At 44.8% G+C, this 26,479-nt stretch overlaps 1 protein-coding gene across 6 annotated transcripts in view; it reads right to left on the reverse strand.

Annotated features, from left to right (window-relative positions):
* The window catches only part of ERG (ERG, ETS transcription factor), a 303,336-nt gene that overhangs the window by 123,652 nt on the left and 153,205 nt on the right, over positions 1 to 26,479 (reverse strand). For 2 of the 6 annotated variants that reach the window (XM_021068472.1, XM_021068470.1), the window contains exon 1: positions 6,318 to 6,467. The exons of 3 other annotated variants lie outside the window; for them this stretch is intronic. In XM_021068472.1, the coding sequence (XP_020924131.1) occupies positions 6,318 to 6,335 (18 nt within the window). In that variant the 5' untranslated portion in view covers positions 6,336 to 6,467. 6 annotated transcript variants of the gene reach the window in all.

The following is a 26,479-nucleotide window of genomic DNA, read 5'->3' on the forward strand; positions in this document are numbered from 1 at the left end:
TCAAAATTAACAAGGCTGGAGGACAGTGGTAATCTAGTAACCCAGGGCCTGCCTTCATCAGCAGCAACATGCACTGCAAGCCTCTGCCTTCTTCCATCAGCAAACTAACAGCCTCCACCTTCAGAACAGGACTAAACCAACCCCTGACCAGCCGGCCAGGCCTTCAGGGACCCGCAGGATGCTGCACCTGCCCGTGTGTTTGGTCCCTGCCCTGCCACACCATTATCCAGGGACCCCTGCAAACACCCCATCCTGACTCCTCCTGACTCCCTGTGCCCTGTCTTAGCTGGGAGGCTGGAATAATGACATGTCAAAGTGACCTGTTATTCTCCCTGTCTCTTCAGACTAAGTGAAGATAGTGAAAGACCAACACCACGTGACATCGCGTCCGTGTAGAATCTTTCAAAAGGATACAAAGGAGCTTGCTGGCAGAACAGACACAGAGTTCAATTTACGAATTGAAAACCTGACCTCTAGGGGGGATGGACTGGGGGTTTGGGGTGGGCAGAGGCACACTGGGTCTACAGAACGCCTGGCCAGTGGGGCCCTGCTGTACAGCACAGAGCTCTACTCAATATTCTGCAATCTTCTCTGTGGGAGAAGCAGCTGAATGAGAGTGGATGGGTGGACACGTAAAACGGAATCCCTGTGCCGCCCAGCAGAGAGGATCACAACCTCGTAAACCACCCACACTTCAATTCAATTTTTTTTTTTTTTTTTGGTCTTTTTGCCGTTTCTTGGGCTGCTCCCGCGGCATATGGAGGTTCCCAGGCTAGGGGTCCAATCGGAGCTGTAGCCCCCAGCCTACGCCAGAGCCACAGCAACGCAGGATCCGAGCCGCGTCTGCGACCTACACCACAGCTCACGGCAACGCCGGATCCTTAACCCACTGAGCAAGGGCAGGGATCGAACCCGCAACCTCATGGTTCCTAGTCGGATTCGTTAACCACTGAGCCACGACGGGAACTCCTCAATTCAATTTTTAAAAATGGGAAGGAAAAAAATAGTATGAGGATGACAACATTGTAAGTCCACTATATGCCAATGTTTAAAAAAATAACAAATACATTAAAAATGTTTAAAAAAAAAAAAAAAGCCTTAACACAGAGTCTGTGCCTCTGGGCTGCACAGCTGAGGCCGGGTAGTGGAACACACAGAGAACTCAGCGCGGGGCCGAGAAAGCAAGGTGCCTCACTAGGAGGGGTCAGATGTGGGGGTGTCTCGGGGGTAGCACCCACCAGAGGCTCCACAGCCCTGAACTGTATCTGCCCCACACAGGACAGCCATTCAATTCCACCGTGCAGGTGGGGAAGCGGAGGGCAGACACATTAGGGCCCTTGCCCAGGGTTCCACGGCAGGTGTGTCTGTGGCCAGGCCACATCAGGAAAGAAATCTCTGGGGCCATCTGACTCCATCCTGTCGGGATCAAAGGAGGGGATGGTTGCCCTGCTGCATCTGAGGTGTCCCCTGAGCCCTAAAGGGAAGATCCTGGCACGGCAGACATGCCACCAACCCTGCAGAGGCCCGGGGACTGTCTCGCTCACACATGCTTCTTCTCGGAAGACCTGAGGCTTCCGAGAAACTCTAGTCCTGCCTTTCCCACGGCCTCCCGCCCCGCAGGGCTCTTGGGTCAGCTGGCAAACCCATCTGTCTGCCAAGTTACTGGTATCAACGAGGGTCGTTCTGTTTGGGGTCTCCCCTCCCGCAGGGGAGACCTCCTTCTGGGCCTCTAAACACAGAAGTCATACTTCCCCGAAGGCATCTGTCATGTCATTTCACTTATCTCTTTTAATCTTATGTGTGCTTTTTCAAGAGACGTTAACAGCATGTATCTGCATATATCAAGGGCAGGGCTGGGGAAATTTTAACAAAGATCTGTTTTGCTTAAAAAAAAAAAAAAGCAGTGATAGAATCACTCTAAAGAATCACTCTATATAGATAATTAAGGAGCAGTTCAGGCTTCCAGAACATTCTCTCGAGCCTCACGGTCCTACATAAGCGTATGTCATGGGGAAAATGACCCCCAACCTCCACCCTTTCCAAGTCTTCTTTCCATGGTCACTGAGTCAGCGTGCCCAGGCTTGGAGAGAGCCGGGGAGGACCGTGCTGTGCCTGGAGAGGGCAGGCTGTGCCCAGAGCCAGCCACAGATGCAAACAGCACATCTGCTCTGTGATGGCCTGTGTGGGAAAACATCTGGAAAAGGATGGATATACAGGTGTATGGAGGGCTGACTCATTCTGCTGTACACCTGAAACTAACCCAACACTGTAAGTCAACGGCACGCCGATAAAATTTACATTTAAATAAAAAAAAAAAATCTGAAGACGATAATGGCCCAAAAGGCCACTTCCAGGCCAGAAGATCCAGACCTGCTTTGGAGACAACCCTGACATAGGGGGGCCGTGGTATTGTACATTTTCTATTCGTTCCACTGCCACAGAGTCTCCTGAATCAACGAGAGACAAGACAATTTAAATTCCACCTAAGCCCATGGGTTGTTGAAAGTGCAAATGCCCTCGAGCTAGGAAGTCCATTCATCAAAAATCACATCCATCAGGGTTTGAAATATACACAAACAGACAGGTTGACAGGGGCCAATTGTAGAGCACGGAGGAAAATATATTCAATACTATGTAATAACCTCGATGGGAAAAGAAGCTGAAAAGCCTTGGATACAGGGATGTGTAGAACTGACCGACTTTGCTGCCTTTGCCTAAAATTCACACAACTTTCTAAGCCCATAAAAATTTGTTTCAAAAAATCACATCCATGAAAATCTTACGAGGAGATGGACTTCCTTCCTATAACCCTGCCTTTTAAATACGTTTGCTTCACACATGATAGCAAATTGTCAGCGAGTGCCTGCTCCGTGAAAGGCAGGGAAATACATAAAAGAAGCTTTATGTTTTAAAATTATTTTTTTTTTTTACTCAAGTATCATTAAGGTACAATATTAAGTTACAGGTGCACCATATCGTGATTCCCCAATTTTAAAGGTTCTTCTCCATTTCTAGTTATCTTAAAATATTGGCTGTGTTCCCTGTGTTGCACAATATAACTTTGCAGTTTGTTTTATTCATAAGTTTGTTCTCTTCTTCGACCCTGAACCCTGCACTGCCCCTCCCCCTCCTCTCTCCCCACTGGTAACCGCTAGTTGGTTCTTTAGGTCTGTGCGTCTGCTTCTTTTTTGGTTACACACACTAGCTGTTGTATTGTTTAGATTCCGCCTCAAAGTGCTATCACACTGATCCTCAAAATCCTCCAACCTCTGCCACATCAAAGAAAGTAACTTTTTTAAACAACTAATGGGAACAGCAACGGTGTTCTCCCTGGCTAACCTTGTTAGTAACTTTCCATATCCTGTCTGATTCTAAGATGCTCCCGGCTCTGCTGCTGGCTGCAGCTTGCTCTCTTGCCAGCCCTTCAGTGCCAGGGCTGTGATCAAGGAAAATCCCCACAATTCCATCCTAAAGGCGAAAGACCTATAAACTCCAGGATCGAGGGATGTGACCTGGGCTTCACAGACCACCCAAGGAGTCCAAGCACAGACCCGGATTTCTGCAGAGCTAGTTTCCCCAGGCACTGCCTTCCTTTCCTGCATTTAAAAGCATGCTCCTCAGAAGGTACTGCAGGCTTCATTAGACTTCCCAGGTGGCTCCAGGCGTAAAAAAGGATCAGGACAGTCTTTGGGGGATTGCATTAAAAATCCTAACCGGAGCAAAATCAAGGTCCAAGGCTCACAGCTGGCTCCTTGGAGTCTGGAAGCAAAGGCAGCGCTGTTTTGCCGCGAAGAAAGGTGCGGCGGTTGGGGGGCGGGGGGAGGAATGTCAGGTGGTCCAGAGGCAGGTAGAAACACCAAAGCAGACTCGTGAATCGCATGTGGGAACATCACCTTTGATGCATACGTGTTTTTTTAGACCTCTTAACCTGACCTTAAAATCCACAGACTTTTAAAGATAAACGGGCACCGTACATAAGTTCCTAAAATCCCTTTATTTCTTCCCATGGAAACACTCTGTTCCCATTTCCAAAATACCAAGAAAAAATGATGGTGAGAATCATAAAACTTGGAATAAAAACATCTCATGTGTTAATAGGGTCTTAGAGCTATTAACGCCCCCACCCTCCAAAAAATCCACTCAGGAGGGGAGTACCAACTTAACAAACTCAGTGCCTCTGACACGTGATGGACTAATTGATTTATTTACTGAAACAACAAAAAACAGAGTGCATCTGAGACTGGAAACTGCCTGTATGACAGACTGTTTTCTAATTCCAACGGACAGCTGTAATTTTCCCTCTGCTAATTTGAGCTTTGCACTAACATAATTAAAACTGTAGTCCACAGACCTGGGCCTCTTTTTTTTCCACTCTATAAACAAGTCTGTGAAATCATCTCATTACTTTACCCAGGAAGCCCAGCAGAACATGTCTTAAAGGAAGTTACCTATAAAGAGGGGCGATTTTATTTGAACAGCGGATTAAAAAGCATCCACTTGAAGTCATTTCGAAAGTTCACATGAGATATATACACTATACAGATGATGCAGGGGAATCAAATGCTACGGCAAGTAGAGAATCCTGGACCAACATAAACGGTTTGCCAAAACTCATTCTGAAAGGACAAAACAGTCAGACTTCAAAACCTACCCTCCTATCTTCAGAAATGTGTACTTCGAACAGCAGGACACGTCTGTGTGCTATGCAAAATGCACCCCACGCTCTAAGGAATGGTCTGCTATTTCCATGTCCTTTAATATGCTGATTTTTTGAAACACACGCACACAACTGTACTCGCACTACTCAAAATTTACGAAGACTATTAGTCTCAACTGCTGTGAAATATGGACATAAATAAGGGCGAAAAAATAATTAAAAGGGCAGCATGAGGGGTTATAAAAGCGAATCATTTCTGCTCAGAGCTGAAAAGGGGGCACATCAAACCCTCCCCTGCAAAATGCCTATGACCTTATATTTCAGCAGACCTCAATCCTTGTAGCCAAAGAAAAGAAAAATCTCTGTAACATTACAGTCTTGGATACATGGATTTTTTAATATACATCACTGATCACATCTTGAAATAAAACGGAAACTGAAGAGAATTTCTGAAATACAGTTTATACCATAGGTAGTAATTAAATCCTTTCAAACAAACCTTTCAAATACCCAACCAAGGAGGATTTCTGAAATTGTTTTGGCCCCATTCCGGACAAACCTCATATTCCTGAGCTTTCTAATTAACAGAAGCCCTTGATGAAACCACAATCAAATGCCTCTCACCTACACGCAGCCACACTCTAGGCACGCCACCAATAAAACCCTCCTTTATCCTCTTTTCAGGATCTGTTTCTGCTGCTGCCTTTTTCGCATTTTCTCCAAAGGTCACCAAGGCACGGGGGCCTTGAAAAATATGGTAACAGACCCCTTCATGGATCCCATGCCACCGAGTTACAGGAATCATCAAGTCGGCTTCACTTTCAGGAATCAGGCCGTGTTTACATTTCTACCTACCTGGATTCACCTCCACCTGAGTCTCGCCATGTTATTTACCAGAAACATTTGTGAGAAAAACATCACATCGGACCACAGACCCCAGAGCACAGAGCACCTGCCAGCCACTGCTTCCCGGTTCCCACCAAGCAGCCGTCACCACCGCGAGGAAGAAAGTCTACTCACAGTGCACCGAGGAGAAGGGACTTTATTAAACAGAAATACAGAACCGAACACACCGAATCACCACCATCTGGGTTATACGCGAACCCTCCGCTCTCGGCATGCAGGTTCCAAAAAAAAAAAAAATCCAAGTCAACACTGGCATGTGCCACGACCGACGGCCACTTGCCCAGCATCTTTCTTCGCGTCCACCGGGACCCGGCGGACCCCCCTGAAGCTAAGGGAGGCCTTCGAGAACGTGCGCCAGGGCAGCATCTCCAAGCCCAGCTCTGCCTCGGACCCGGCCCTCCAGCCGCTCCGAGTCCACTCCCTTCCAGCGGACACGCGCGCGGCCCCGCTCGAGACAGGTAAAGAAAATGAAAATTCAGACGCGCCCTGTACAGCTTTTGCAAAAGTCATCCACAGCCCTCAACAGGGAATTTAGAAACCCCAATTTTTTTCCGAGTTTGAAGTTTTTAAGCCTTGCGGATGGTTGGAGTAGGAAAAAGGAAATTTACTAGGCAGTGCAAAGGAAATCTTGTTGTCCTCTATTGTGGCAGTGGGGGTGTTGCCCAACCCTGACTTATCTGCCTTGATAAAGGAAACCAAAGAAAAGGGTAACAAGCACGAGATTTTGTCAAATGAAAAGGAACCCTCTCCTTACCTTAATAGTGCTGGCCATAATGCGATCAAGTTTATTGATCGTTAATAAATGTTAATGATAATTATTGCTTCTCTCTGACCAGAAAGTAGTTTTGATGAGGTTGTTTAGAGCGGATGAGATTGTGCTAAGTCTGGGAAATGAAGTCAGCCAATGGCAGGAAGAGGTTTCTATTGGTCCTGGCGGCCCAGCCCGAAGAAACAGGATATTTGGGAGTGGAGAGATAAGAGGCCCCGAAAACAATGTTGTTTTTCTTGATGATATGCAGCCAGGAGATTTTTTTTTTTAATTAAAAAAAAAAAAAAAAGACATCAATTGCCTGGGCCCGGGATGGCCACAGCAGGTGTGACCCGGTGTGCCGCCGTGTGACACGCCACCCCAGGCAGGATGCAGATGTGAGATGTGGCGGGACTCGGTGTGGCTTCGCGTGGGCGGCGAGCACCTCTGCCCTGGGCGTGGAGGGCACCCTGCAGCCGGGTGACAGACGGGCCCTCTCGCCTGTGTCTCGCCAGAAGACCCGCCACACGCCTGGGACCCGGGACTTGAGCCCCCCACACCCCCCATCCCACTCCCGGCTTCTCTTCTCTTAAAAGGAAACTTTGCAGGCGGTACTTAGTTCATGTTCAGGGGGGACCCCGCTTAGTCGCCGCCATTCGCCTGCGGATTTTTGAGGACGTTTATCCCTTCACCACCTCCAGCGAGTGTTCCAGAGCAGTTTCATTTTCTCCTTGCAACACAGGTAGTTGCTCCTGGGTCCACAAAAGCCAGGAGAAAATGCACAGACTCTAGAATGCAAGGAACTAGAAGGAAAGGGGAGAATAAACCTGTCGAATCCTTGTTTTCAAATATCCGTTGAAAATCCCAAGACTCGAAGTGACACAAACACGTTCTAATGGCAGCGAGCTGGCCCCCCTCTGACAAAGGTCCATGTTCCAGACGGACCCCAACAGAACTCCTGGCTACACAGAGATGCCACATCCTCCAGTTCAGTGTTTTAAAATCTGAGCCGTTAAGTTCAGGGCCACACGTCTGTTTGCCCCTCGGACGGAGGAAATGCAGCTCATGGAGGCCTGAACATTCCTGAGAGGATGGCAGGCCTTTTAATTACTCATTTTCAGGAAATTACTTGTTCTCTGGAAGAAACAACATTTTGCTTTGAATTTAGCTACACGAAAGCTGGGCCAGTGAAGAGGTGTGGTCTCCAAAGGGGACCCGCAGAACACAATAGACCAAACCCTGAGTCATCCAGCTCCTCCCGGTTTCAGAGGCAGGACAGTCAGGGAATCGATTTCACGCCTGCCCACGTCAGAGCTCTAGGAAGGAGCCCAAGGTTCTGTATCTTTTACTGATCCCATGATTTCCCTCTTGTATTAGGACAGAAGGAGGAAAGATGAAGAGGAGGACGGGGAGGAGGAGGAGAAGAGAAAGAGGGAAAGAGAAAAAGAGAAGAAAGAGAAAGAAAAAGAAAGAGAAAGAAAGAGAAAGGAAGGAAGGAAGAAAATAAAGAGATAAAAAGAAATAAAAGAGAAAGAAAGAAAGAAAGTGGAATTAAGAAAGAAAGAAGGAGAGAAATAAACAAAAAGAAACAAAGAGAAAGAAACAAAGGGAAAGAAAAAAGACCAAAAAAGAAAAAAGGATGAAAGAGAAAATACAAGAAATCTCGTGTAAAATCAGAACCTGACAAGTTCTCGGCATCTACATTTTGAGGGGATGTTGATTTCCGCTCTTTTCATCTCAGAACAATAAATGAGATGGCAGGCTGATTAAAATTGTGTTTCCCCTAAAATTTCAAAGTCCTGAGCTGTTTCACCTGGGCAGCTTCCACTAAGTGCTGGGAAAAATGTGCTCTCGGCTCCACTGAGATCCCCTGTTTTCTGCTCTCCCAGGAAGCATCCATGTTACATGTTACCTGCGGTACCCCAATAAGCAGTGTTCTACTCGGGATTTCCCAAAGAGCAGCCTTAAACAGGATGACCCCTGTGCTAAAAATTAATAAATAAAAATTAAAAAATTTTTAAAAAGCATGGAAGAAAGTTCTGGGTGGTCCCATCTCACCACTGCAACCTGGTTTCTAGATCCAGCCTCTTACTTGTTCTCTGCAGCAGGAAAGCATCAGCAACCAGCATTGATCGGTGTGACAGATGCCACATTTTCATTCTGTTCTCATCCATCATGGATCCATTACCCATCAATGTCGCATAAGCCCTTCATAAGCCTGGTCATATCTCACTCCAGATGAAAACCGAAGAATGTAAGAGGGACCATACAATCGTTGTGACCATAAAAGGGCCACCTCCATTCATCTGTCCCCACATCACGTATTCCCATGTTCTAAAGACTCAACAAATTTTCATCCTTGTTCTCCTACTAACTCCTCTGGGTAGGATCCACAGAGGAACGTCAAGAGTTGAGAACACACAGGACGAGGGCAACATATTCTAAAAACGAAGTCTGGATGCAGCAGAGAGAATGAGCCGGAATCTTAGCTGGAGACACAGTAGAAGATTCATTCAGGATTGACTGATTGACCCCTGTGCTCAACGCCCAGACAGTGAAATACTTCTCACGGAAAATACTGCAGGAAAATGACGTGGTAGGTGAATGCTGAGTGATGGAGAAAAATCACAGAATGACGTCCAGTAAGTTAAAAATCAGGTTATAAAGGGGAATTATATCACAGACTCATTTTGTCAAAAACAAAAAGGCAAAGTAGAAGTATTAGTAGGTAGTATGATACCAATGGTAGAGAATCTTGTTCTGAATTTTTCTCCCTTTCTCTTCTGATTCATCTGTATTTTCAAGACACTTACAATAACTTCAATAAATATATACGTATAAATAAATAAGAAAAGAAAATGAGAGTTGCTCACCTATTCTACAGGATGACACGTGGAGTGTTTTGCTTCAAATGTTCAGCAAGCCAATATCACGAAAATAAAAAAGTGGGGAAAGGGGAGGAGAGTTCTAGATTAAATAGAACTTAAGAAACACAAAGCCCAGTGGAAAAAAATAAAAAGCATTACATTTTGAAAAAAGAAAAAAGAAAAAGAAAAGAAACCAAAAGCCCAAATGCAAGTCGTGGTCTTTGATTAGACACTGATATGAGCAAATTAGAAAGCAAAGACCTTTCCGGGGCAGCTAGAGAAATCTGAATATATAATGGTTGTTACTTCACATTATAGATTTATAGTTAACTACTTATAGCTCTAGGAATGCCTTCTTAGGAAAAAGTCCTTACTGTTGAGAGCTGCATGCTGAAGGATGGAAGTTGACAATGTCATAATTCCTGTAATTTGCCTAAAAGAATTCATGAGAAATACTACAATGCACATAGGACCAAACTGTACAACTATCAGATCTCAAGAATAACTATATGATTGTTCACTGTATTATCTGCTCTACTTTTTTTTTGAGTTCTAACATTTTTATAGCATAGTATTAAATAAAAATGTCGCCCAGACTTTCTCTCTTAAAAAAAGTTAGACGAAACTTAAAATGCCTTTTAACAACAAAGCTTTTTAAGTAACATGCAATGTTGCCTTTCTCCTGGTGAACAGCTGAACAGCATGCAGCACACCCATACCTCTGTTGTTCAGCTATGTGTGTGTACCAAAATGCAAACAGATTTTTGTCTAAAGAATAGTCACTCTTTTTGATTAATACAGTAAGAAATCCAGGAGACGCTCGTGTGGGTTGTGATGGTCACTACCCAGCCAGCATTCTCCCACCCCGTCCATGAGTGCCTCTTCCGTGCCCGGCACGCTGGTGGGCACGAGGGAACAAGGATGGGGGGGGGGTCTGTCCAGTGCCTGGGTGTCCCAGCCTTCAGGAAGTCTGTGTTCTGTGACTCAAATTCCACACACACACAAAACTGCAGAGCCTGGGGCCAACCCATGAAACGCAGACTCTCTTAAGGGCAAAACAATAGGACCAAAGGGCTGTATTGTCCCGAAGGTGACACATGAATCTTAAAATGTGTAGTGTATGGATTATTCCCCAGAGCCGGGCAAAAAGGATGTCCCGAGAATTTTTGGCAGGGACCTGCCTGAGACTGCAGATAAGGATCAAGCCTCTGGAGCAGCCCCCACAATGGAAAACTACATTACTCAGTGCAACTTTTCCGTCTCTGGCAGTGGGAGGATTTGCCTCGGAACACAGGCAGCTTAAGGCATTCTTGGTCCCCAAGGTCACCCACCTTATCCCAGGGAAGGTCAATTTTTCTACGCAAAGGCAAAGCCGACCTCAGGAGTTTGGTTTCAACCCATTGAGTAAGACTGTGTGTGGGAGGTGCACCCGCCAGCCACACATGAAGAAACAATCCAATTACAATTTAAATACCTATTGTTTCAACACCTTCACTAAGTGGTTAATATATTCTCCAGCGTCTTGGTCGATTGGAACTAATCGAAACCAAGGAAATTGTTATCACACTCTGAATCCTCAACTTCTCAACACCAAGCTGCAATTTCCTTAATTTTGAAGCCTGTGTCAAGTTCAGTTCCATAGGCTCAAATGGAGCAATGATTTCAGGGGACACCCTTTCACAACCATCTCCCCTCTATCCTCACATTTTGCCAACTTTGCGTCTTACCCACCTCCATTGGTTCTAAAGAGGCAGGAGTATTAAAACTACTATCAGGAACCCTAAATAGGTCAATTTATGACTCGTGGCTAAAAAATTTAAAAAAAAATTTCATTAAAAAGTAGAAACAAAAGAAACAAGAGTAAGTATTTTGATAATCACAATAATTTAAAGGAGGCGTTCCTGTCGTGGCTCAGTGGAAACAAACCTAACATCCATGAGGACACAGGTTCGATCCCTGGCCTCGCTCAGTGGGTTCAGGATCTAGCGCTGCTGTGAGCTGTGGTGTAGGTCTCGGACACGGCTCAGATCCTGAATTGCCTATGGCTGTGGTGTAGGCTGGCAGCTACAGCTCCAATTCGAGCCCTAGCCTGGGAACTTCCATATGCCGCAGGTATGGCCCTAAAAGACCAAAGACAAAATAATACCAATAATAATAACAGTAATAATTTAAAGGGACACTGAAGTTTCCTGTTTCAATGATCGTTTTCCTATATACAAGTTGTGAAGCATTAAATGTATTTCAAGGTCTTTAATGATATCACTGGGGAAGAAATGACTATAAATGTTCCAGTCACCCAACCGCCACTGGTCACCACAGGGCAGTCCAGTAGCCATGTCACATAACCAGAGGGCACACAAAGGCCGTGGCCATTCACCTCAAAGCTGAGCTGCTCCTCTGCCCACTACTCAGATCTAAGGTCTTGTGTCCTAGTCACTGTCCTCAGCCATCACCCTGGCCACCCTGAGAATTTATCTGGGGCTGTTGAAATTAACTCAGATTTTGATCACTAGCTAGACTTTTAAGTATTGTTGGTTTGTTTGTGTGTCTGTCTGTCTCACTTAGAAAATACTGGACATCAGCATTGATTTTTCCCTTGATCTGGAATCACGCTGTTTCTTCAAAAACTTACAGACCATTTCTTAAAGAAAGATCAGATTCAAAGAGCACCAGAGGGAGTTCCCGTCCCGACTAGGAATCACGAGGTTGCAGGTTCCATCCCTGGCCTTGCTCAGTGGGTTAAGGATCTGGCGTGGCTGCGAGCTGTGGTGTAGGTCACAGGTGGCTCGGATCCCAAGTTGCTGTGGCTGTGGCCTAGGCAGGCAGGTGCACTCCAATTGGACCCCTAGCCTGGAAACCTCCATGTGCCACGGGTGTGGCCCTAGAAAAGACAAAGACAAAAAAAAAAAAAAAAATGGCACCAGAATGTCACCCAATTAATGAAAAGTGACAGAGAAGCCTGCATTCCGCAGTTCCTCCCCCTGCTGAGAAAGGCTGCCGAGTCTTAGGTGGGGGTGGCCTTTCCTTCCACCTCCCTTACCCTGTTGATGTATTTGCTGACTTCTTTCTACCACCAAGGGAATCAGAAAGGAAGCCAGGGAACACGATGTGTGCCACGCACCATGCATGTCCATGTGCATGAGTGTCATCAGGCAAGCTGAAGACCTCACTGAGCCCTGGGCCCCCCGGAAGGCGGGCGTGTGAACAGGCTCGGTCGCACGGCGGCAGCGCCCCCACTGCCAGGCGTATTTTCCCCACCTGCGACCCTCTCTGCTCCGTGTCCTTTCTGTGCACTGTGAGCTCTCTGCATGGCATCCACTCCCTCTGCAAAGCGAGGCAAAGCCCCTTTCCTTCTTAGAAATACAGAGTGTAGGCCCGTTTGGTTCCTATTCACCCTCGTGCAAAGAAAAGTTGTTAATTCTATGTAAAGGCGCTGCACGGAATCAAAACTATGATGGCTCAGATCTGGTGTGGCTGTGGTTGTGGTGTAGGCCGGCGGCTATAGCTCCGATGGCACCCCTAGCCTGGGAACCTCCATATGCAGTAGGTGCAGCCCTAAAAATACAAAAAAAAAAAAAAACCTATGATGGAGACTAATTCATAGTTTTCATCAGCTCTCAATTCAAACCTCAGCACATAATGTGGGGGTAGGTGCTGTATCCAAGGACGAGAAAATGTTCTTTCTCAAAGAACTGTCAGTGACAGGCCAGAAAAGCAAGCCGCAGTGTGCCTCATGGATCCTATTTTATCCTTTATTTACAGCCACAAAAATAATACCGCCTTAAGAATTTTAGGAAGCAACCACCTATTGGCCAAAGAACTCCACTGCTTTGTTTATTTGCTAGCTGGAAACCAGACCTTCAGCTTTGCAAGGAATTTCCTGTTGAACGGCTTGGAGTGTTGTCACTAGAGGGCGCTAAAGGTACCTCTAACAGGTCCTTAGAGGGATTCTAAGGACCCTAAGAGGTAGTTTGCCTAGTTCTTGCCTTTACACTCCTTGAAGGGATATTATTCGCCTACAGAGTTATCTCATTTTATCCATTAAAATTAAAGTCCATCATTCATAACGTATATTTTTTTTGTCATGGGACATAAAGACATATGAATTATAGCGCTGCACCCAAGACTGAACACATCATTCTTTTAAGTGAGATCTGACCATGGAAACTGTCATTGTTCTACCACCTCACTCTTCATCATTTCAAAGCCTGAAAAGTAGTCTATTTCACAGTAATTCTAAGCGGTTCGATATGTTCCCAGTGCAAGTTTCATCGCCGAAACAGTAAATGTGGAGGGCATTATTTTCTGGCTTCAGGGCTACTAGCACTTTGCCTAAATCCAGATACCAGTATATCCTTTCCAGACATGAGAACGCTGGAAAGGCTACAGATTACACTGTCATATGTGGGAGATACTTTGTGGTCCCTTCCTTTATTAAAAAATAATAATAATAAAAACTGGAGTTGCCATAGTGGCTCAGTGGGTTAAGAACCCGACATAGTGTCCATGCGGATGCAGGTTTGATCCCTTATCTCGCTCAGTGGGTTAAGGATCTGGCGTTGCTACAAGTTTCAGGATGGGTCTCAGACGCAGCTTAGATCCAATGTTGCTGTGGCTGTGGCCTAGGCCGGCAGCTGCAAGTCTGATTCCATCCCAAACCTGGGAATTTCCATACGCCTCAGGTGGAGTCATAAAAAGAAGAAAAAAATAAATAAACCACCTGTAGCACCTTAGGATATGCTTATAATGCATCACTTATAAAATGATATGCATTATGAAAGTATATATAAACATACATGAAATAAAATAAGCTTTAAAACTAAATACCAGGGTTTTCTTGAAAATAATCCTATTCTGCAATCACACTGACTTATAGGTCATCAAAAAGCTGCCCAGTTAAAGCCAAATGCAGTGTCTTGGAAACATTCGCAAAACAAAAGAAGTTAACTGATTCTGCAGCTTTCCTCTTTTGTGTCCTCACTTGTACATAAATTCATCTGTTTCCTTTTCTCCCTTCCACTCTGGATCCTGTACCAAAGGACAGTGAGGTCGGTGGGTGATGGCGGTTGGTACTGCCAGCGGTCCGGAGGTGGGGCTATGCATCCCAAGAGGCACCAGGAACTGCGGTGAAGGATGGTTTTCCTCTGCGTCCGCCAGGGAGCACAGGCTCCTGTTGATTGTGCTCTATGGGAGGACTCTTAAGGCAGTCTTTCACCTGTTGGTCTGCGATTTTTAAAGGGAAACAGACTTGGGCACATAAGTGGCACAGGGTGGATGGGACGAGGCGTTGAGAACTCTAAGAGCCGTGGACTCCTCGCCTGGCTTCACGGAGACACGCTCTGGATAAAGGACACGGGCAGCAGAGGAGGGCAGAGCAACACCCACAGCGCTTCCTGCCCACGATGCGCTGGCTTCAGTGGAAACTGAGGACATGGACGCAGGGCGGTCTTCCAGGTCAGCAGGCGACATAGACACGCACATGCTGGAGGCTCGAGCCCAGTGCCATACCCTGGTCCCAGGGGCCGGGGCTCAGGGCAGCGAGGCCTCACCCTGATGTCATCCTTACCTGTTCAGTGACTCAAGGAGTCATTTATTTAGTGCACCTGCACTAAATTTTCCATCTGTACATCAGTTAGAAGCCCTGCCGGCTCCTTCAGAGGAGGAATTAGCACGCATTAAGAATGCTGTTCAGGGGCCACCCTCCCCGTACTCCAGAGGCTGCTGGCGATCGGCAAGCATTTGCTGAACGAATGAGAGAATGAATGCGTGAATGAGAACAGCTACAGACCCAGGAGCCCTGACAAGGGCAGCATGGGCTGTGCTAGCGGGCAGCCCAGGAGGGGCCCTCAAGGGACCAGAGTTTGACTTGAATTTGAGACTCCACCTGGAGAGGTGAGGGGTTCTGGCAGTGAGAGGCCCAGCCACCGCGGCTCATCTGAAGGGGCGTGGCCAGACCATCTCTCCCCTCCAGTCTAAACAGAGCGTGCCCGGCATCTGGGCACGTCATCTGCTTTTCTACTGCTTGATGGCTGATTCCTAAAAAGATTTTCCCTCAAAATGAAGATGAAAGCTGCTGCTCAAGTTGTGAGCCACCTGTGCCCCCCCCACTTCTCTCTCTCTTTCTCTCTCTCACCCGCACGCACACACATATCCTACACGGCCGAGGAGGATAACGACGAAGAAGATAGACAGATGATATAAGAAGAGCTGACCGATGATAGAAAGATAGATAGTAGATGGATAAATTAATGATAGAAGAGAGATGATAAATGATAGGTAGAAGACAGATGATAGAAAATAGTAGATAGATAAGTAATAGATGATAGATAAGTAATAGATAGATAGATGATAGATACACAGATATTCAGACAGACACACAGCAGACAGATGCACAGAGAGAGACAGACAGAGAGAAGCTGTCTGCCGCCCCCCCCTGCTCTGGTGCCCCTTCCCCCAACAGTCTGCCAGCTCCTCTCCCAAGCTTCCAGGCCACATGCCCTGGGTAACTTCAGAAGAGGAGACATTCTTGAGCAATTCCCCCAGATCAAGGCACTGGGACGTGACGGCAGCACGCGATCTCTGAGAGAGCTTCCAGCTCTGCAAGGCTGGGATTTCCACCTCAATAGCTGACCTCGCCATGCCTGGCCGTGAACGGGGCTGCAGGAATAAGTGGATAAATACTGAGTGAATGAACAAGTGAAACACTCTGCTATCTGGCATAGGTGATCCCCTATATGGGAAAAGAATCTGAGAAGGAACAGACAAGTGCATCCGTCGAACCGAATCACTTGGTTGTACAGCAGAAATTATCGCCACATTGTACATCAACTCTACTTCCATAAAACTTGAAAAAATGAAAAAAACAGACTGAGTGAGTAAGTGCATGCCTTCTCTTTTGCCGGCATCCACATTGTCTTTACAGCAGATTTACCTGAATTGCAGAATAAAATAATGGCTCCCATTTGTATGCTCCACAGCCCTGGCCATCTTCCAAAGCAACTCCAACAGAAATGATTTCCAGCTAAACTCATTCAGCAACCAGGTTGGCTTCACGTGGGCTGAATGAGAGAGGCACTGCATTTCCAGGCATGTGCTGTATCACCCACAGCCATTATATTTCCCAAGATGGTCCCGTAAGATGTCCTGTCACCCATGCCCATCTTACAAGGTGACATGGACCCTGCTCCCATCCAAGCTGGTGGGCTTGTGACTAGAGTGTTAGTTCAGCTCCGTGTCTGCCAGTGCTTCCTGTAAAGACTATACAGCTGCCACCTGGTTTTCCTGGAAACAGCCGCCCTTAAACCACAACCACCTTACCAAGAGGAAGCCCAAGGCACATGGAGAGGCCATTTGTGGGTCATCAGTCCAGCCAGCAGCCAGCACCAACCCCCAGAAGTGTAAAAGAGGCCACTTTCAAGAGGACTCCAACTCCAAGTGCCACTTGACTGCCACCACCTAAGAGACCCTGAGCCAAAGCTGCCTGACACATCCCAGTCAACCCCTGGCGCCGGGAGAAATAATAAGCCATAAAGTGATTACTGGGACTTGCAGCCACTACGTTTCGGAGTGATTGGTGATGCAGCAATGAGGAATGGAGATGCCTCGGAAGATCCTTTTTTTGGGTACCATTGTGACAGCAGAAAATATTCTTCCTATGTGATCATTCATCCGTTCATCAAGCCTTTAGTGGCACCCACTAGACCCCCAGCTTTGGGTCAGCCACTGGAGATGGAGGAAAGGGAGAGAAGCAGTCCTGGGCCCAACAAACGAACCAAAAATCTGACGCATGCGTTGGAGAGAAAAAAAAATATGCCAAAATCACCCCAGCATCTTAAGAGAAAGGATACACGCTGTGAATGTAACAACTCTTTTTCTCTCTGCTCATTAACTGTACACGTGCCCCCAGGGTCACCTGACCTCGCGGGGGTGGAACCCCGGTTGTTTCATATAGCAGGTGGCCCACCCCCTTTCATTCCCATTTTCCAGAAACATCTCTGCCCATCAACCCCAGATTCCTCTCTAAGGGAGAGGTGGGAACACTTGAATTCCACCCCCCCGCCCGTGACTTCCCAGAAAAGAGGCTGGGGAATGAGAAGCAGAGGGAAAGGAGAGGATCCATGACCCGGAGTTACGAAAAAGAAAAGCCCTAGTGTTGAGAAGGTGGTGTTAGTATTTTCTCTGAAACATTAGCTCCTGGAAATCAGGGGCTCTGTCTCCGCTGCCATCTTGAAGGTTTCCAGGAGCCCTGGGGGGCTTCCATCGGTCAATTGTGACGCTAATGAGAGCCATCTGGAAGACAGCGGTGGTGGGCCTGGCCAAGCACTTGATGAGAGCTTTACTGTGGTTGGAGGTACACACAGCGGGTCTGTGTTTCCAAGAACCAGCGTCTTGCATGCTTATCTCCAGAAAGAGCTTAGGGGAAAAGGTGCAGTCTTGAGGGGAATTCTCCCTGAGCAGCTGAGGCATCCTTAAAAGAAGGTCCATGATCTTGCTTTGAAATGCCCGTGTTGCCTGCTTGCAGCCCCGGCGTGGCTGTTTCTCCCCGCCTCCAGGACAGCCAGAGCACCCAAACCTCGCCTCCCAGACGGAGCTAGGATCCGAGACATCTGACTCCATGTCCCTGAAAGCCATTGCGAGCTTTTCATCAGGAATGGAAACCATTACTGTGTCTCGCACGCCACTCTCTGTTTTATGGAATTCTTGCACTGGGGAGCTCTTTTGCTTTCATTATTTTCTTTAGCAGCCAGAACACTGGGAAGTTCACAAAGGAATTGTTCAACTGCCTTAAGTGACCCTTAACCTAAGAGGTTTTGCCTAATCTGTAAATTGGAGTTAAAAGTATTTCAGGACCTTTGGAGTGGGGAAGCGCCTTGTCTTTAAAGGAGCCCGGGGACCCCTAACAAAGAGGCTACACATACCTTGTGATTCCTTGTTAGTTACTGCCAACCAAAACCAGATGTGAACTATCAGCGGCTACCTTGTACTGACCTAGGGAGGGTGAGGCTAATCCAGATCATTCTTAATAACTCAAGACTGCCACCCTTTAACCATCTCATTTTTTTTCTCACGTACGAATGCAAAAAAAAAAAAAACCAAAAAAACAAAAAGAATTGACAGTGCACAATCAAATCCATTTCCCTCTGAACACAGAGATTTTCTCTGATAAAGAGCCAGAAACAAAAGCTCCCTCCATTAACGGGTGTGACTGTTCTCTGACGAGGCGCTGGTTTAGGAAATCATTGCCTTTAACAAAACGAGATCTGAAAGGAGAGAATTTATACTGAATATTAGATATTTCCGCTGTGACCTTTTCCCAAGACTTGGTAGGTGCAGTGTTCCTGGAATTAGGCAGAATGCTTACAAATGCAAGAAAACAGAGAGGTTTAGGGCAAGGAATCTAGCAACCTAAAATGGTTTAGGACACCATTTTCATTGCCAATTATTTTCCTGACTTGGAAAAGTAATGAATGTCAGGGAGGGAGCAAAATCAATTGATACAGGAATGATTCGGAAGCTCCCAAATGAAGAAATCAATCATTCTGCACTAAATCTGAACCTTCTATCAATATTATGTCTATTTACTATACCCAAGAGGAACTATTTTAATATAAAATCAAATATACAATTGTGTCGGACATGGAACATTGCCGTTTACCTTAAAGCAGGCAAATAGTACTAATGAAATGACTCTAGATCCCAGGCTAGACATTGATTTTTAATGCCTGTAACTATGGCAATGACACTGTCACACTACAGGGGACTTCTCGACCTGGACTGAAATAAGACTGGTGCATACAGATACATAAGAGAAAGGATAAGACAACTTATGATATTTCATCAATGGAAGGCTGGATGATAAGAGGTAAGGCATGCCATGACTGAATGTATCACTGGGAAAAGGAAAAAAAAAAAAAAAACAATTCAACCAAATAAAATTAGCTGTAACACTTCCTTATCCATCTACTGTAGACACATCCCAGAGTTCCCATTGCAGCCCAGGGGTCATGACCCTGACTAATATCCATGAGGATGTGGGTCTGGTCCCTGGCCTCGCTCAGTGGGTGAAGGATCTGGCGTTGCCGTGAGCTGTGGTGTAGGTTGCAGACGCAGCTCGGATCTGGCGTTGTTGTGGCTCTGGTGGAGGCCGGGAGCTGTAGCTCTGATTCGACCCCTAGCCTGGGAACCTCCATATGCCACAGGAGCAGCCCTAAAAAAATAAATAAATAAATGTAGACACATCCCAATTTTTGAAAACCAACATGTGCCTTAGAATAGACACAAAGGTATGCTTACAGAAGTACCAATCACGAAAGCACTAAAACGCTATCTGGAATAGACTGTACAGTTTCTCAACTTTCACACTATGCACATTTGGAGCTGGATAACTTCTTGTGGTGGGGGGCTGCCCTGAGCATTTGGGGATGTTTGTTAGCATCCCTGGCCTTACCCACTAGATGCCAGGAGCACCTTCCCTACCCCCAGTTATGACACCCAAACTGTCTTCAGACACTGCCAAATGTCCCTGAGCGGGGAGGCAAAGTCACCCCAATTGGGAAACACTGGAACAGAGCAATTCAAATTGATCAATTTCACGATGTAATTTAGTCTGTGTATAAACGACAAGCTGGAAAGCCATTGTTAGATGAGTTGTATTGACCCCAAAAAAACCCTACATAAACAAGTATTTGGTGCAGACATAAGAGTGCATGCTGGCCATCCCAATCAACAGGACATAAAAGAACTATGAAAAGGGGTCAACAGGTGGTCCCGCTATGGTGCAATAGGATCAGCGGCGACTCTGCCACACCAGGATGCAGGTTCCATCCCCAGCCCGGCATCGTGGGTTAAAGGCTCTGGCGCTGCCACATAGGTCACAACTGCAGCTGGAATCTGATCCCCGTCCCAGGAACTCCATACGCCATGGGGCAGCCAAAAAAAGAAGGAAAACAAAGTGACCCACAGCACCAATCACTAGGGCAACGCAGATCAAAATCAGAATGAGGTGTCCCTCACACCTGTCAGAATCACTATGATCAGAAACAAAAGCAGAAAAAGACAAGAGCAAGGGCTGGTGAGGAGGTGGGGACAAGGAGCCTTTGTGCATCGTTGGTGGGAGTGGAAATGGGTGAAGCCACTGGGGGAATCGGAACAGAAGGAAAAAGAGAACGAGTATATGATTCAGCAGTTCTGCTTCTGGATATTCATCCCCAGGAAACAAAGTCACTCTCTCAAAAAGCCATCTGCACCCTCACGTTCAGTGCAGCCCTCTTCACAGTAGTCAAAACGTTTTGTCTATGTCGTATATCTGAAAGCTGCTAAAAGACTACATCTTAAAAGTTCTCATCACAAGAAAAAAATACATGTAACTCTGTGTGGTGACGGATGCTAACTAGATGTGCAGTCATCACTTCATAATATATAAATACATCAAATCCTTATGTTGTATATCTAAAACTAATCCATGTTACATGTCAATTATATGTCAATATTTTTTTTTAATTAAAACATTGGGAGTTCCCATTGTGGCTCAGCAGAAACGAACCCGATTAGTATTCCTGAAGATGTGGGTTCAATCCCTGGCCTTGCTCAGTGGGTTAAGGATCCAGAGTCGCCATGAGTTGTGGTGTAGGTCAAAGACGCAGCTCAGATCCAGTGTTGTCCTGTGGCTGTGCCTTAGGCCAGCAGCTATAGCTCCAATTCAACTCCTAGCCTGGGAACCTCCATGCATATGCCACAGGTGCAGGCCTAGAGAAAGAAAAAAAATATATAAAGAAATTAAATAATGTGAATGAGGCAAGTCATTATCACAAGATTTCACTATTTGTAAACTACCCGATAAACATGAAAAGAAATTAAAGTCAAAATGAAGAAGAACTTAAAGAAAATTTAAAAACCAGTATTTTAGGTCTATCCATATTTAACATTTTCAAAGTGAAACCAAGTTTTTGCAACACTGGCAATAATGTGGGGGACAGAGCACTCATTCGTGTTTATTAGGAATATAAATGAACACCTTATCAGAAAGCAATTTATTCTGGGATTTAGCCACTTCTATTCTAGAAAGCCACCTTTTGGAAATATTCACAGCAGGTGCAAGAATGCTCACCTGTTTAGCAAACGTCAAAAAATGAGACTAAACTGGATGTTATCAGAGACTAGATAAATAGACAACACGGTATTAAGAATAATGAGATTGCTAACTTCTTTTTTTTAATTTTTATTTATTTATGTATTTATTTATTTAGTCTTTTTAGGGCTGCACCCATGGCATGTGGAGGTTCCCAGGTTAGGGATCTAATTGGAGCTGCAGCTTCCAGCCTACACCACAGCCACAGCAATGTCAGTCTAAGCAGCATCTGTGACCTACACTACAGCTCATGGCAACGCCAGACCCTTAACCCACTGAGCGAAGCCAGGGATCAAATCTGTGTCCTCATGGATGCCAGTCAGATTCGTTTCTGCTGAGCCATGGCAGGAACTCTGAGAACTAACTCCTGAATAGCAAATGTTCAAGGTATAATAAGTTTTAAAAATTATCAGATACATGCCAGTAAGTACTGAGAAAACAGCCTGAGATGTAAAGCTTAGCATATAAGTTGGGATCATGGGGTAACTGCTTCTTTTTAAGTCAAACTTTGGGGGAAAGCTCAGCTATAACAAGTATGTATTACTTTTGCAATCAGGAAAAAAACTGAATTTGTACTCTGAATATGGGAATTTTTAAATGTCAGAAAATTTAAATATATTAATAAAAACATAACGGACCATGGAGCAGACTTTACAAAATGTATAAATAACATAAACACATAGTCATGTAGATACAAAGATGCAGAGGCTTATTCATTTATCCCACACATATTTGAGCATCCATCTTGTTAAATTAATGCTAGTAAAACAGTGAGACTCATTAATAAAAGACTCCTGGGGAAAATTTTAATTGAGTCCCATGGGATTAGAGTATGTTCAGATTGTAGCAGAAAAAAACATGTCAAGATATTTTAGGACTGAGAAATTTAAAAACTCAGGTAAAGGGGTTGGTTCAACATGAAAGGAACAAAGAAACTGCAGATAAGATAATTCCAAGAAATGCATCAAAATGAGGAGCTATCCTGGCATCCGCAAATAGATATTTGGTATTGATTCAGTTGGGCAGCAAGGATTTACAGGCATAATTTAAAGGACACGACATAAAATGCTTCTGATTAGAACACATTTCAAGGACATGGCATGAAGAGACGGCATGAAGAGATTATTTATATCCTAATTCTAACTGGGTTCTGCAAGTAAAAAAGAGTAAATACGAAATGGATCAGACGATAATTTTACTCTTTCTGTGGTTACCCCCTCATGGGAAACAGGCAAAGGTATTACTCTTAAGAAGTTAGGGGAAAAAAAACAAAGAAAAAGGGAGAAAAGTTTCAAAAGATATGGACAATATTTAAAACGTAGATAATGAGCATAGTGAAGAAGATGAACAAAGCCCAGTCTGGTTCTCTGATAAGATTAATTATTTATACATCCTTGATAAGTATAAATAAGAAAAAAAGAGGGAAAGTTGAAATAACCAAAGTTAAGAATGAAAAAAGGGGCCATCACTACAGATCTCATAGATATTCAGAGAATTATAGGAATACATTACAAACAATTTCCTATCAATAAATGTGAAAATGGAGCTAAAATTGATAAAATTCTTGAAAAATATAGTTTACCAAGATTTCCAAAGGAGAAATACAAAATGTGAACTCCTATAACTATTTAAGACACGGATTAAATCATCTAAAACCTTCTCAAAAGAAATCTTCAGGAAAATGAAGAGGGAAAATTCCAAGCCTAGGCTGACTGGCCAGGAATTCCAACATATACCTAAGCAGGAATTAACATCAATCTTACACAAACGTGTCCAGAAAATAGAAAAAGAGAAAAACCTGATGTCAAAATGTGACTAGGACGTTATGAGAAAAGAAAATTATAGACTGAGCTCACACATACATACAGATGCAAAAAACCTGGGGGGAAAAAAAACCCTCAGAAAACCAAATCAACAGTATATAAAACAGAGTAATATGTACTATGACCAAGTTGGGTTTATTCTAAGAATGTAAGATTATTTCAAACACTATAAATTATCAAATTCACATTATAATCAAGAAAAATCATATGATATCCTCAAAAGGGGAAAACGCATTTGATAAAATTTGCTATCAATTCATGAGGAAAATTTCCTAGTAAATCAGAAATAAAAGGGAACTTTAACAACCTCATAAAGGGCATCAATCAAACCCTACAGTAAACCACCTATTTTCATGGTAAAACACTGAAATCTAATGTTTTTTAAGTGGGGAAAAAAGATGAAGAGGCCCAGTACCACCACACATGTCACAAATTATGTTGGAGGTCCTCAACAGTACACAAGGCAAGGAAATGAAAAATAAATAAAACTTTATTTACAGATGGTATAAAAATCTGGATTTTTATGGATTTTCTTTTTACACAGAAAATCCAAGAGAATTTAGAAACGAATCACTAGAACTAATAAGTTCAAAAATTTTACTAGTTAGTTCAATATATAAAACAATTTTATTTCTATGTATCAGCAACAATAGAAAATAAAATTTTTAAATGACACTTTTTTCATTAGCATCAAAAACTCAAAAAATCTTGGTTCCCATCATGGCTCAGTGGTTAACAAATCCTATTAGGTAGGAACCATGAGGTTGCAGGTTCAAGCCCTGGCCTCATTCAGTGGGTTAAGGATCCGGTGTTGCCATGAGCTGTGGTGTAGGTCACAGACGCAGCTCGGATCCCATGTGACGCAGCTCGGATCCCATGTTGCTGTGGCTCTCGCGCAGGCCGGCGGCTACAGCTCCAATTAAACGCCCAGCCTGGGAAGTTCCATACACCATGGGTGAGGCCCTAGAAAAGGCAAAAAGACAAAACAAAAACAAAAACAAAACCCTCTAAAAATCTGGGAATAACTCTATTCAAGATGTACAAGAACTCTACATAGAAAACTATAAAATATTATTGAAAGAAGACGTAAATAAACAGACAGCTATACCATATTCATGGATTGAAAGACTTAATAACTGTAATGATGTTGAGTTTCTCCAAACTAATCAACAGATTAAATGCAGCTCCAACCAAAATTGCAACAAGATTTTTGTAGTACTTGGCAATGGATTCTAAAATTTGTGTGAAAATGCAAAGGCCATTCTCTTAAAGAAAAGTAAGGTGAGACAACTTGCTTCAGAGTGGTATTCATACAGGAATAAACAAACGAAACAATGGAAAAGCAGAGAGCCCAGAAACAGATTCATGCATATATGAACACACTTGATTTTTGAAAAAGGTGGCATGCAGAGCAGTGCAGAAAGGAAGGAATTCTTAGAAAATAGTGCTAAGGGGGAGTTCCCGTCGTGGCGCAGTGGTTAACGAATCCGACTGGGAGCCGTGAGGCTGCCGGTTTGATCCCTGCCCTTTCTCAGTGGGTTAAGGATCCGGCATTGCCGTGAGCTGTGGTGTAGGTTGCAAACGTGGCTCAGATCCTGCGTTGCTGTGGCTCTGGCGTAGGCCGGGGGCTACAGCTCTGATTTGACCCCTAGCCTGGGAACCTCCACATGCCGCGGGAGCGGCCCAAAGAAATAGCAAAAAGACAAAAAAAAAAAAAAAAAAAAAAAATAGTGCTAAGGAAATGGGATAGTCCATATAGGAAAAAGAAACGTGACGGCTAATTCACCATCGCAAAAATCAATTCCAGGTGAACCGTACATATAAATGTCACAGGAAAAACAATCAGGTTTCTGGAAAATAATACAGATGAATATCTCCATGACTTTGGGATGCGGAAGATGTAAATAAGGCACAAAAAAAACCCACTAACTATAAAGGGACAGACTGATAAATTGAACATTAAAATTAAGAAAAACGTTAAGAACGTCTTTTCATGAAAAGATGATTAAAAGAATAAAAACGCAAGCCAAGGAGTCGAAGACGCCATGGGGCAGACGACAGGAACTTATATTCACATCCAGAATACATCAAGAACTCCTTTAAGTCGGTAAGACACACAACTCAGCGGAAAAACAGGGAAGAGAGCTAAACAGGCATTCATAAAAGAAGCTATCACATGCCCATTGGATATATATATATAAAAATCCTCCACCTTGTTAGCCATGCAGGAAATGCAAATTAAAACCACAACGAGCTAACAGAACATATATATCAGAACGTCTGAAAGGAAGAGGAATGACAATGCTTTTTGGCAAAGACACGAAAGACAAGTACTTTCACACACAGCCAGAGTTTGGAAAATATCCTCATGAATCAGGGTTCTTATAGGAAACAGCATATTCAAAGAGGTGTAACTAAAGGCAGTTTAAAGAAGGAACTTACAAAGATAAGGGCAGAACCCAGTGAACACTAAAGGGTGACAAAGTTCTGAGGGCTGGCACCAACAACGGGAAGGCACTTTGATCCTCAGGCTCAAAAGAGCAAGGGAGGAGGTGGCTATGAGCACCTAGAAACAGATGCAGCTATAGGTGTCACTACAGGCAGGGACAAACAACAGAAGCTGTGGCTTTCCCTAGGGAGAAAAGGCCACTGCCAACCTGTGACCAAAGAGAAAGTTGGGGAAATAAGGACCTGACCTCCCTCTCTCCTCCTCCCCTCTGACTGCCTTTTGGTGTTTCTCGTGAGCTGAACTCGGTGGCGGACAGAGGACCAGGGAGCACATCGGATGTGGTCTACAGGTGTCAACTCCCAGGTAAGGAGTCGGGCAGAGAAGAAGGGAGAGAGAGGGCTGCACAAGCAAATAGAGAAAATCCAGCATGTCTGTACCATTAAAGATGTTGGGGGGAAAGTGAGTCTGGCTCAGATCGTCCGTGTCGGAAAGGGAGACCCATGAACTTGGGGAGATCTCGCCAAGGCTCTTCACTTCTGCAGAAGGGTGTGAGTGCTCAAAAGGCAAGAAAGAGGGAAGCCCCCCCGCCCCATTTATCCCTAACGCAGGCGGGACATCTGTCCCCTTCCCATGGGTCAGGGCAGGGCGCACGTTCTTCTCAGTTGGCTCATTTGAAGCAAATTGTTACTGGGAGAAGGGCGGGGGTGGGAGGAGGATGTCTCAGATGAAGCAGGAACAAAATGGAGTAACCAAGACGTCCTCTGATAGAAAAGACAGATGTTAATTCTCACAAAGACTCTGCAATTCCACGGCTTAATACATACACAGGGAAAGGCATGCATACGTGCACCAAAGACACACACAGCAGTGTTCTCAGCAGCAATTCCTACCACAGCCAGGTG

The sequence above is a fragment of the Sus scrofa genome, chromosome 13, assembly GCF_000003025.6.
Source record: "Sus scrofa isolate TJ Tabasco breed Duroc chromosome 13, Sscrofa11.1, whole genome shotgun sequence".
NCBI classification, from domain to species: Eukaryota; Metazoa; Chordata; class Mammalia; order Artiodactyla; family Suidae; genus Sus; species Sus scrofa.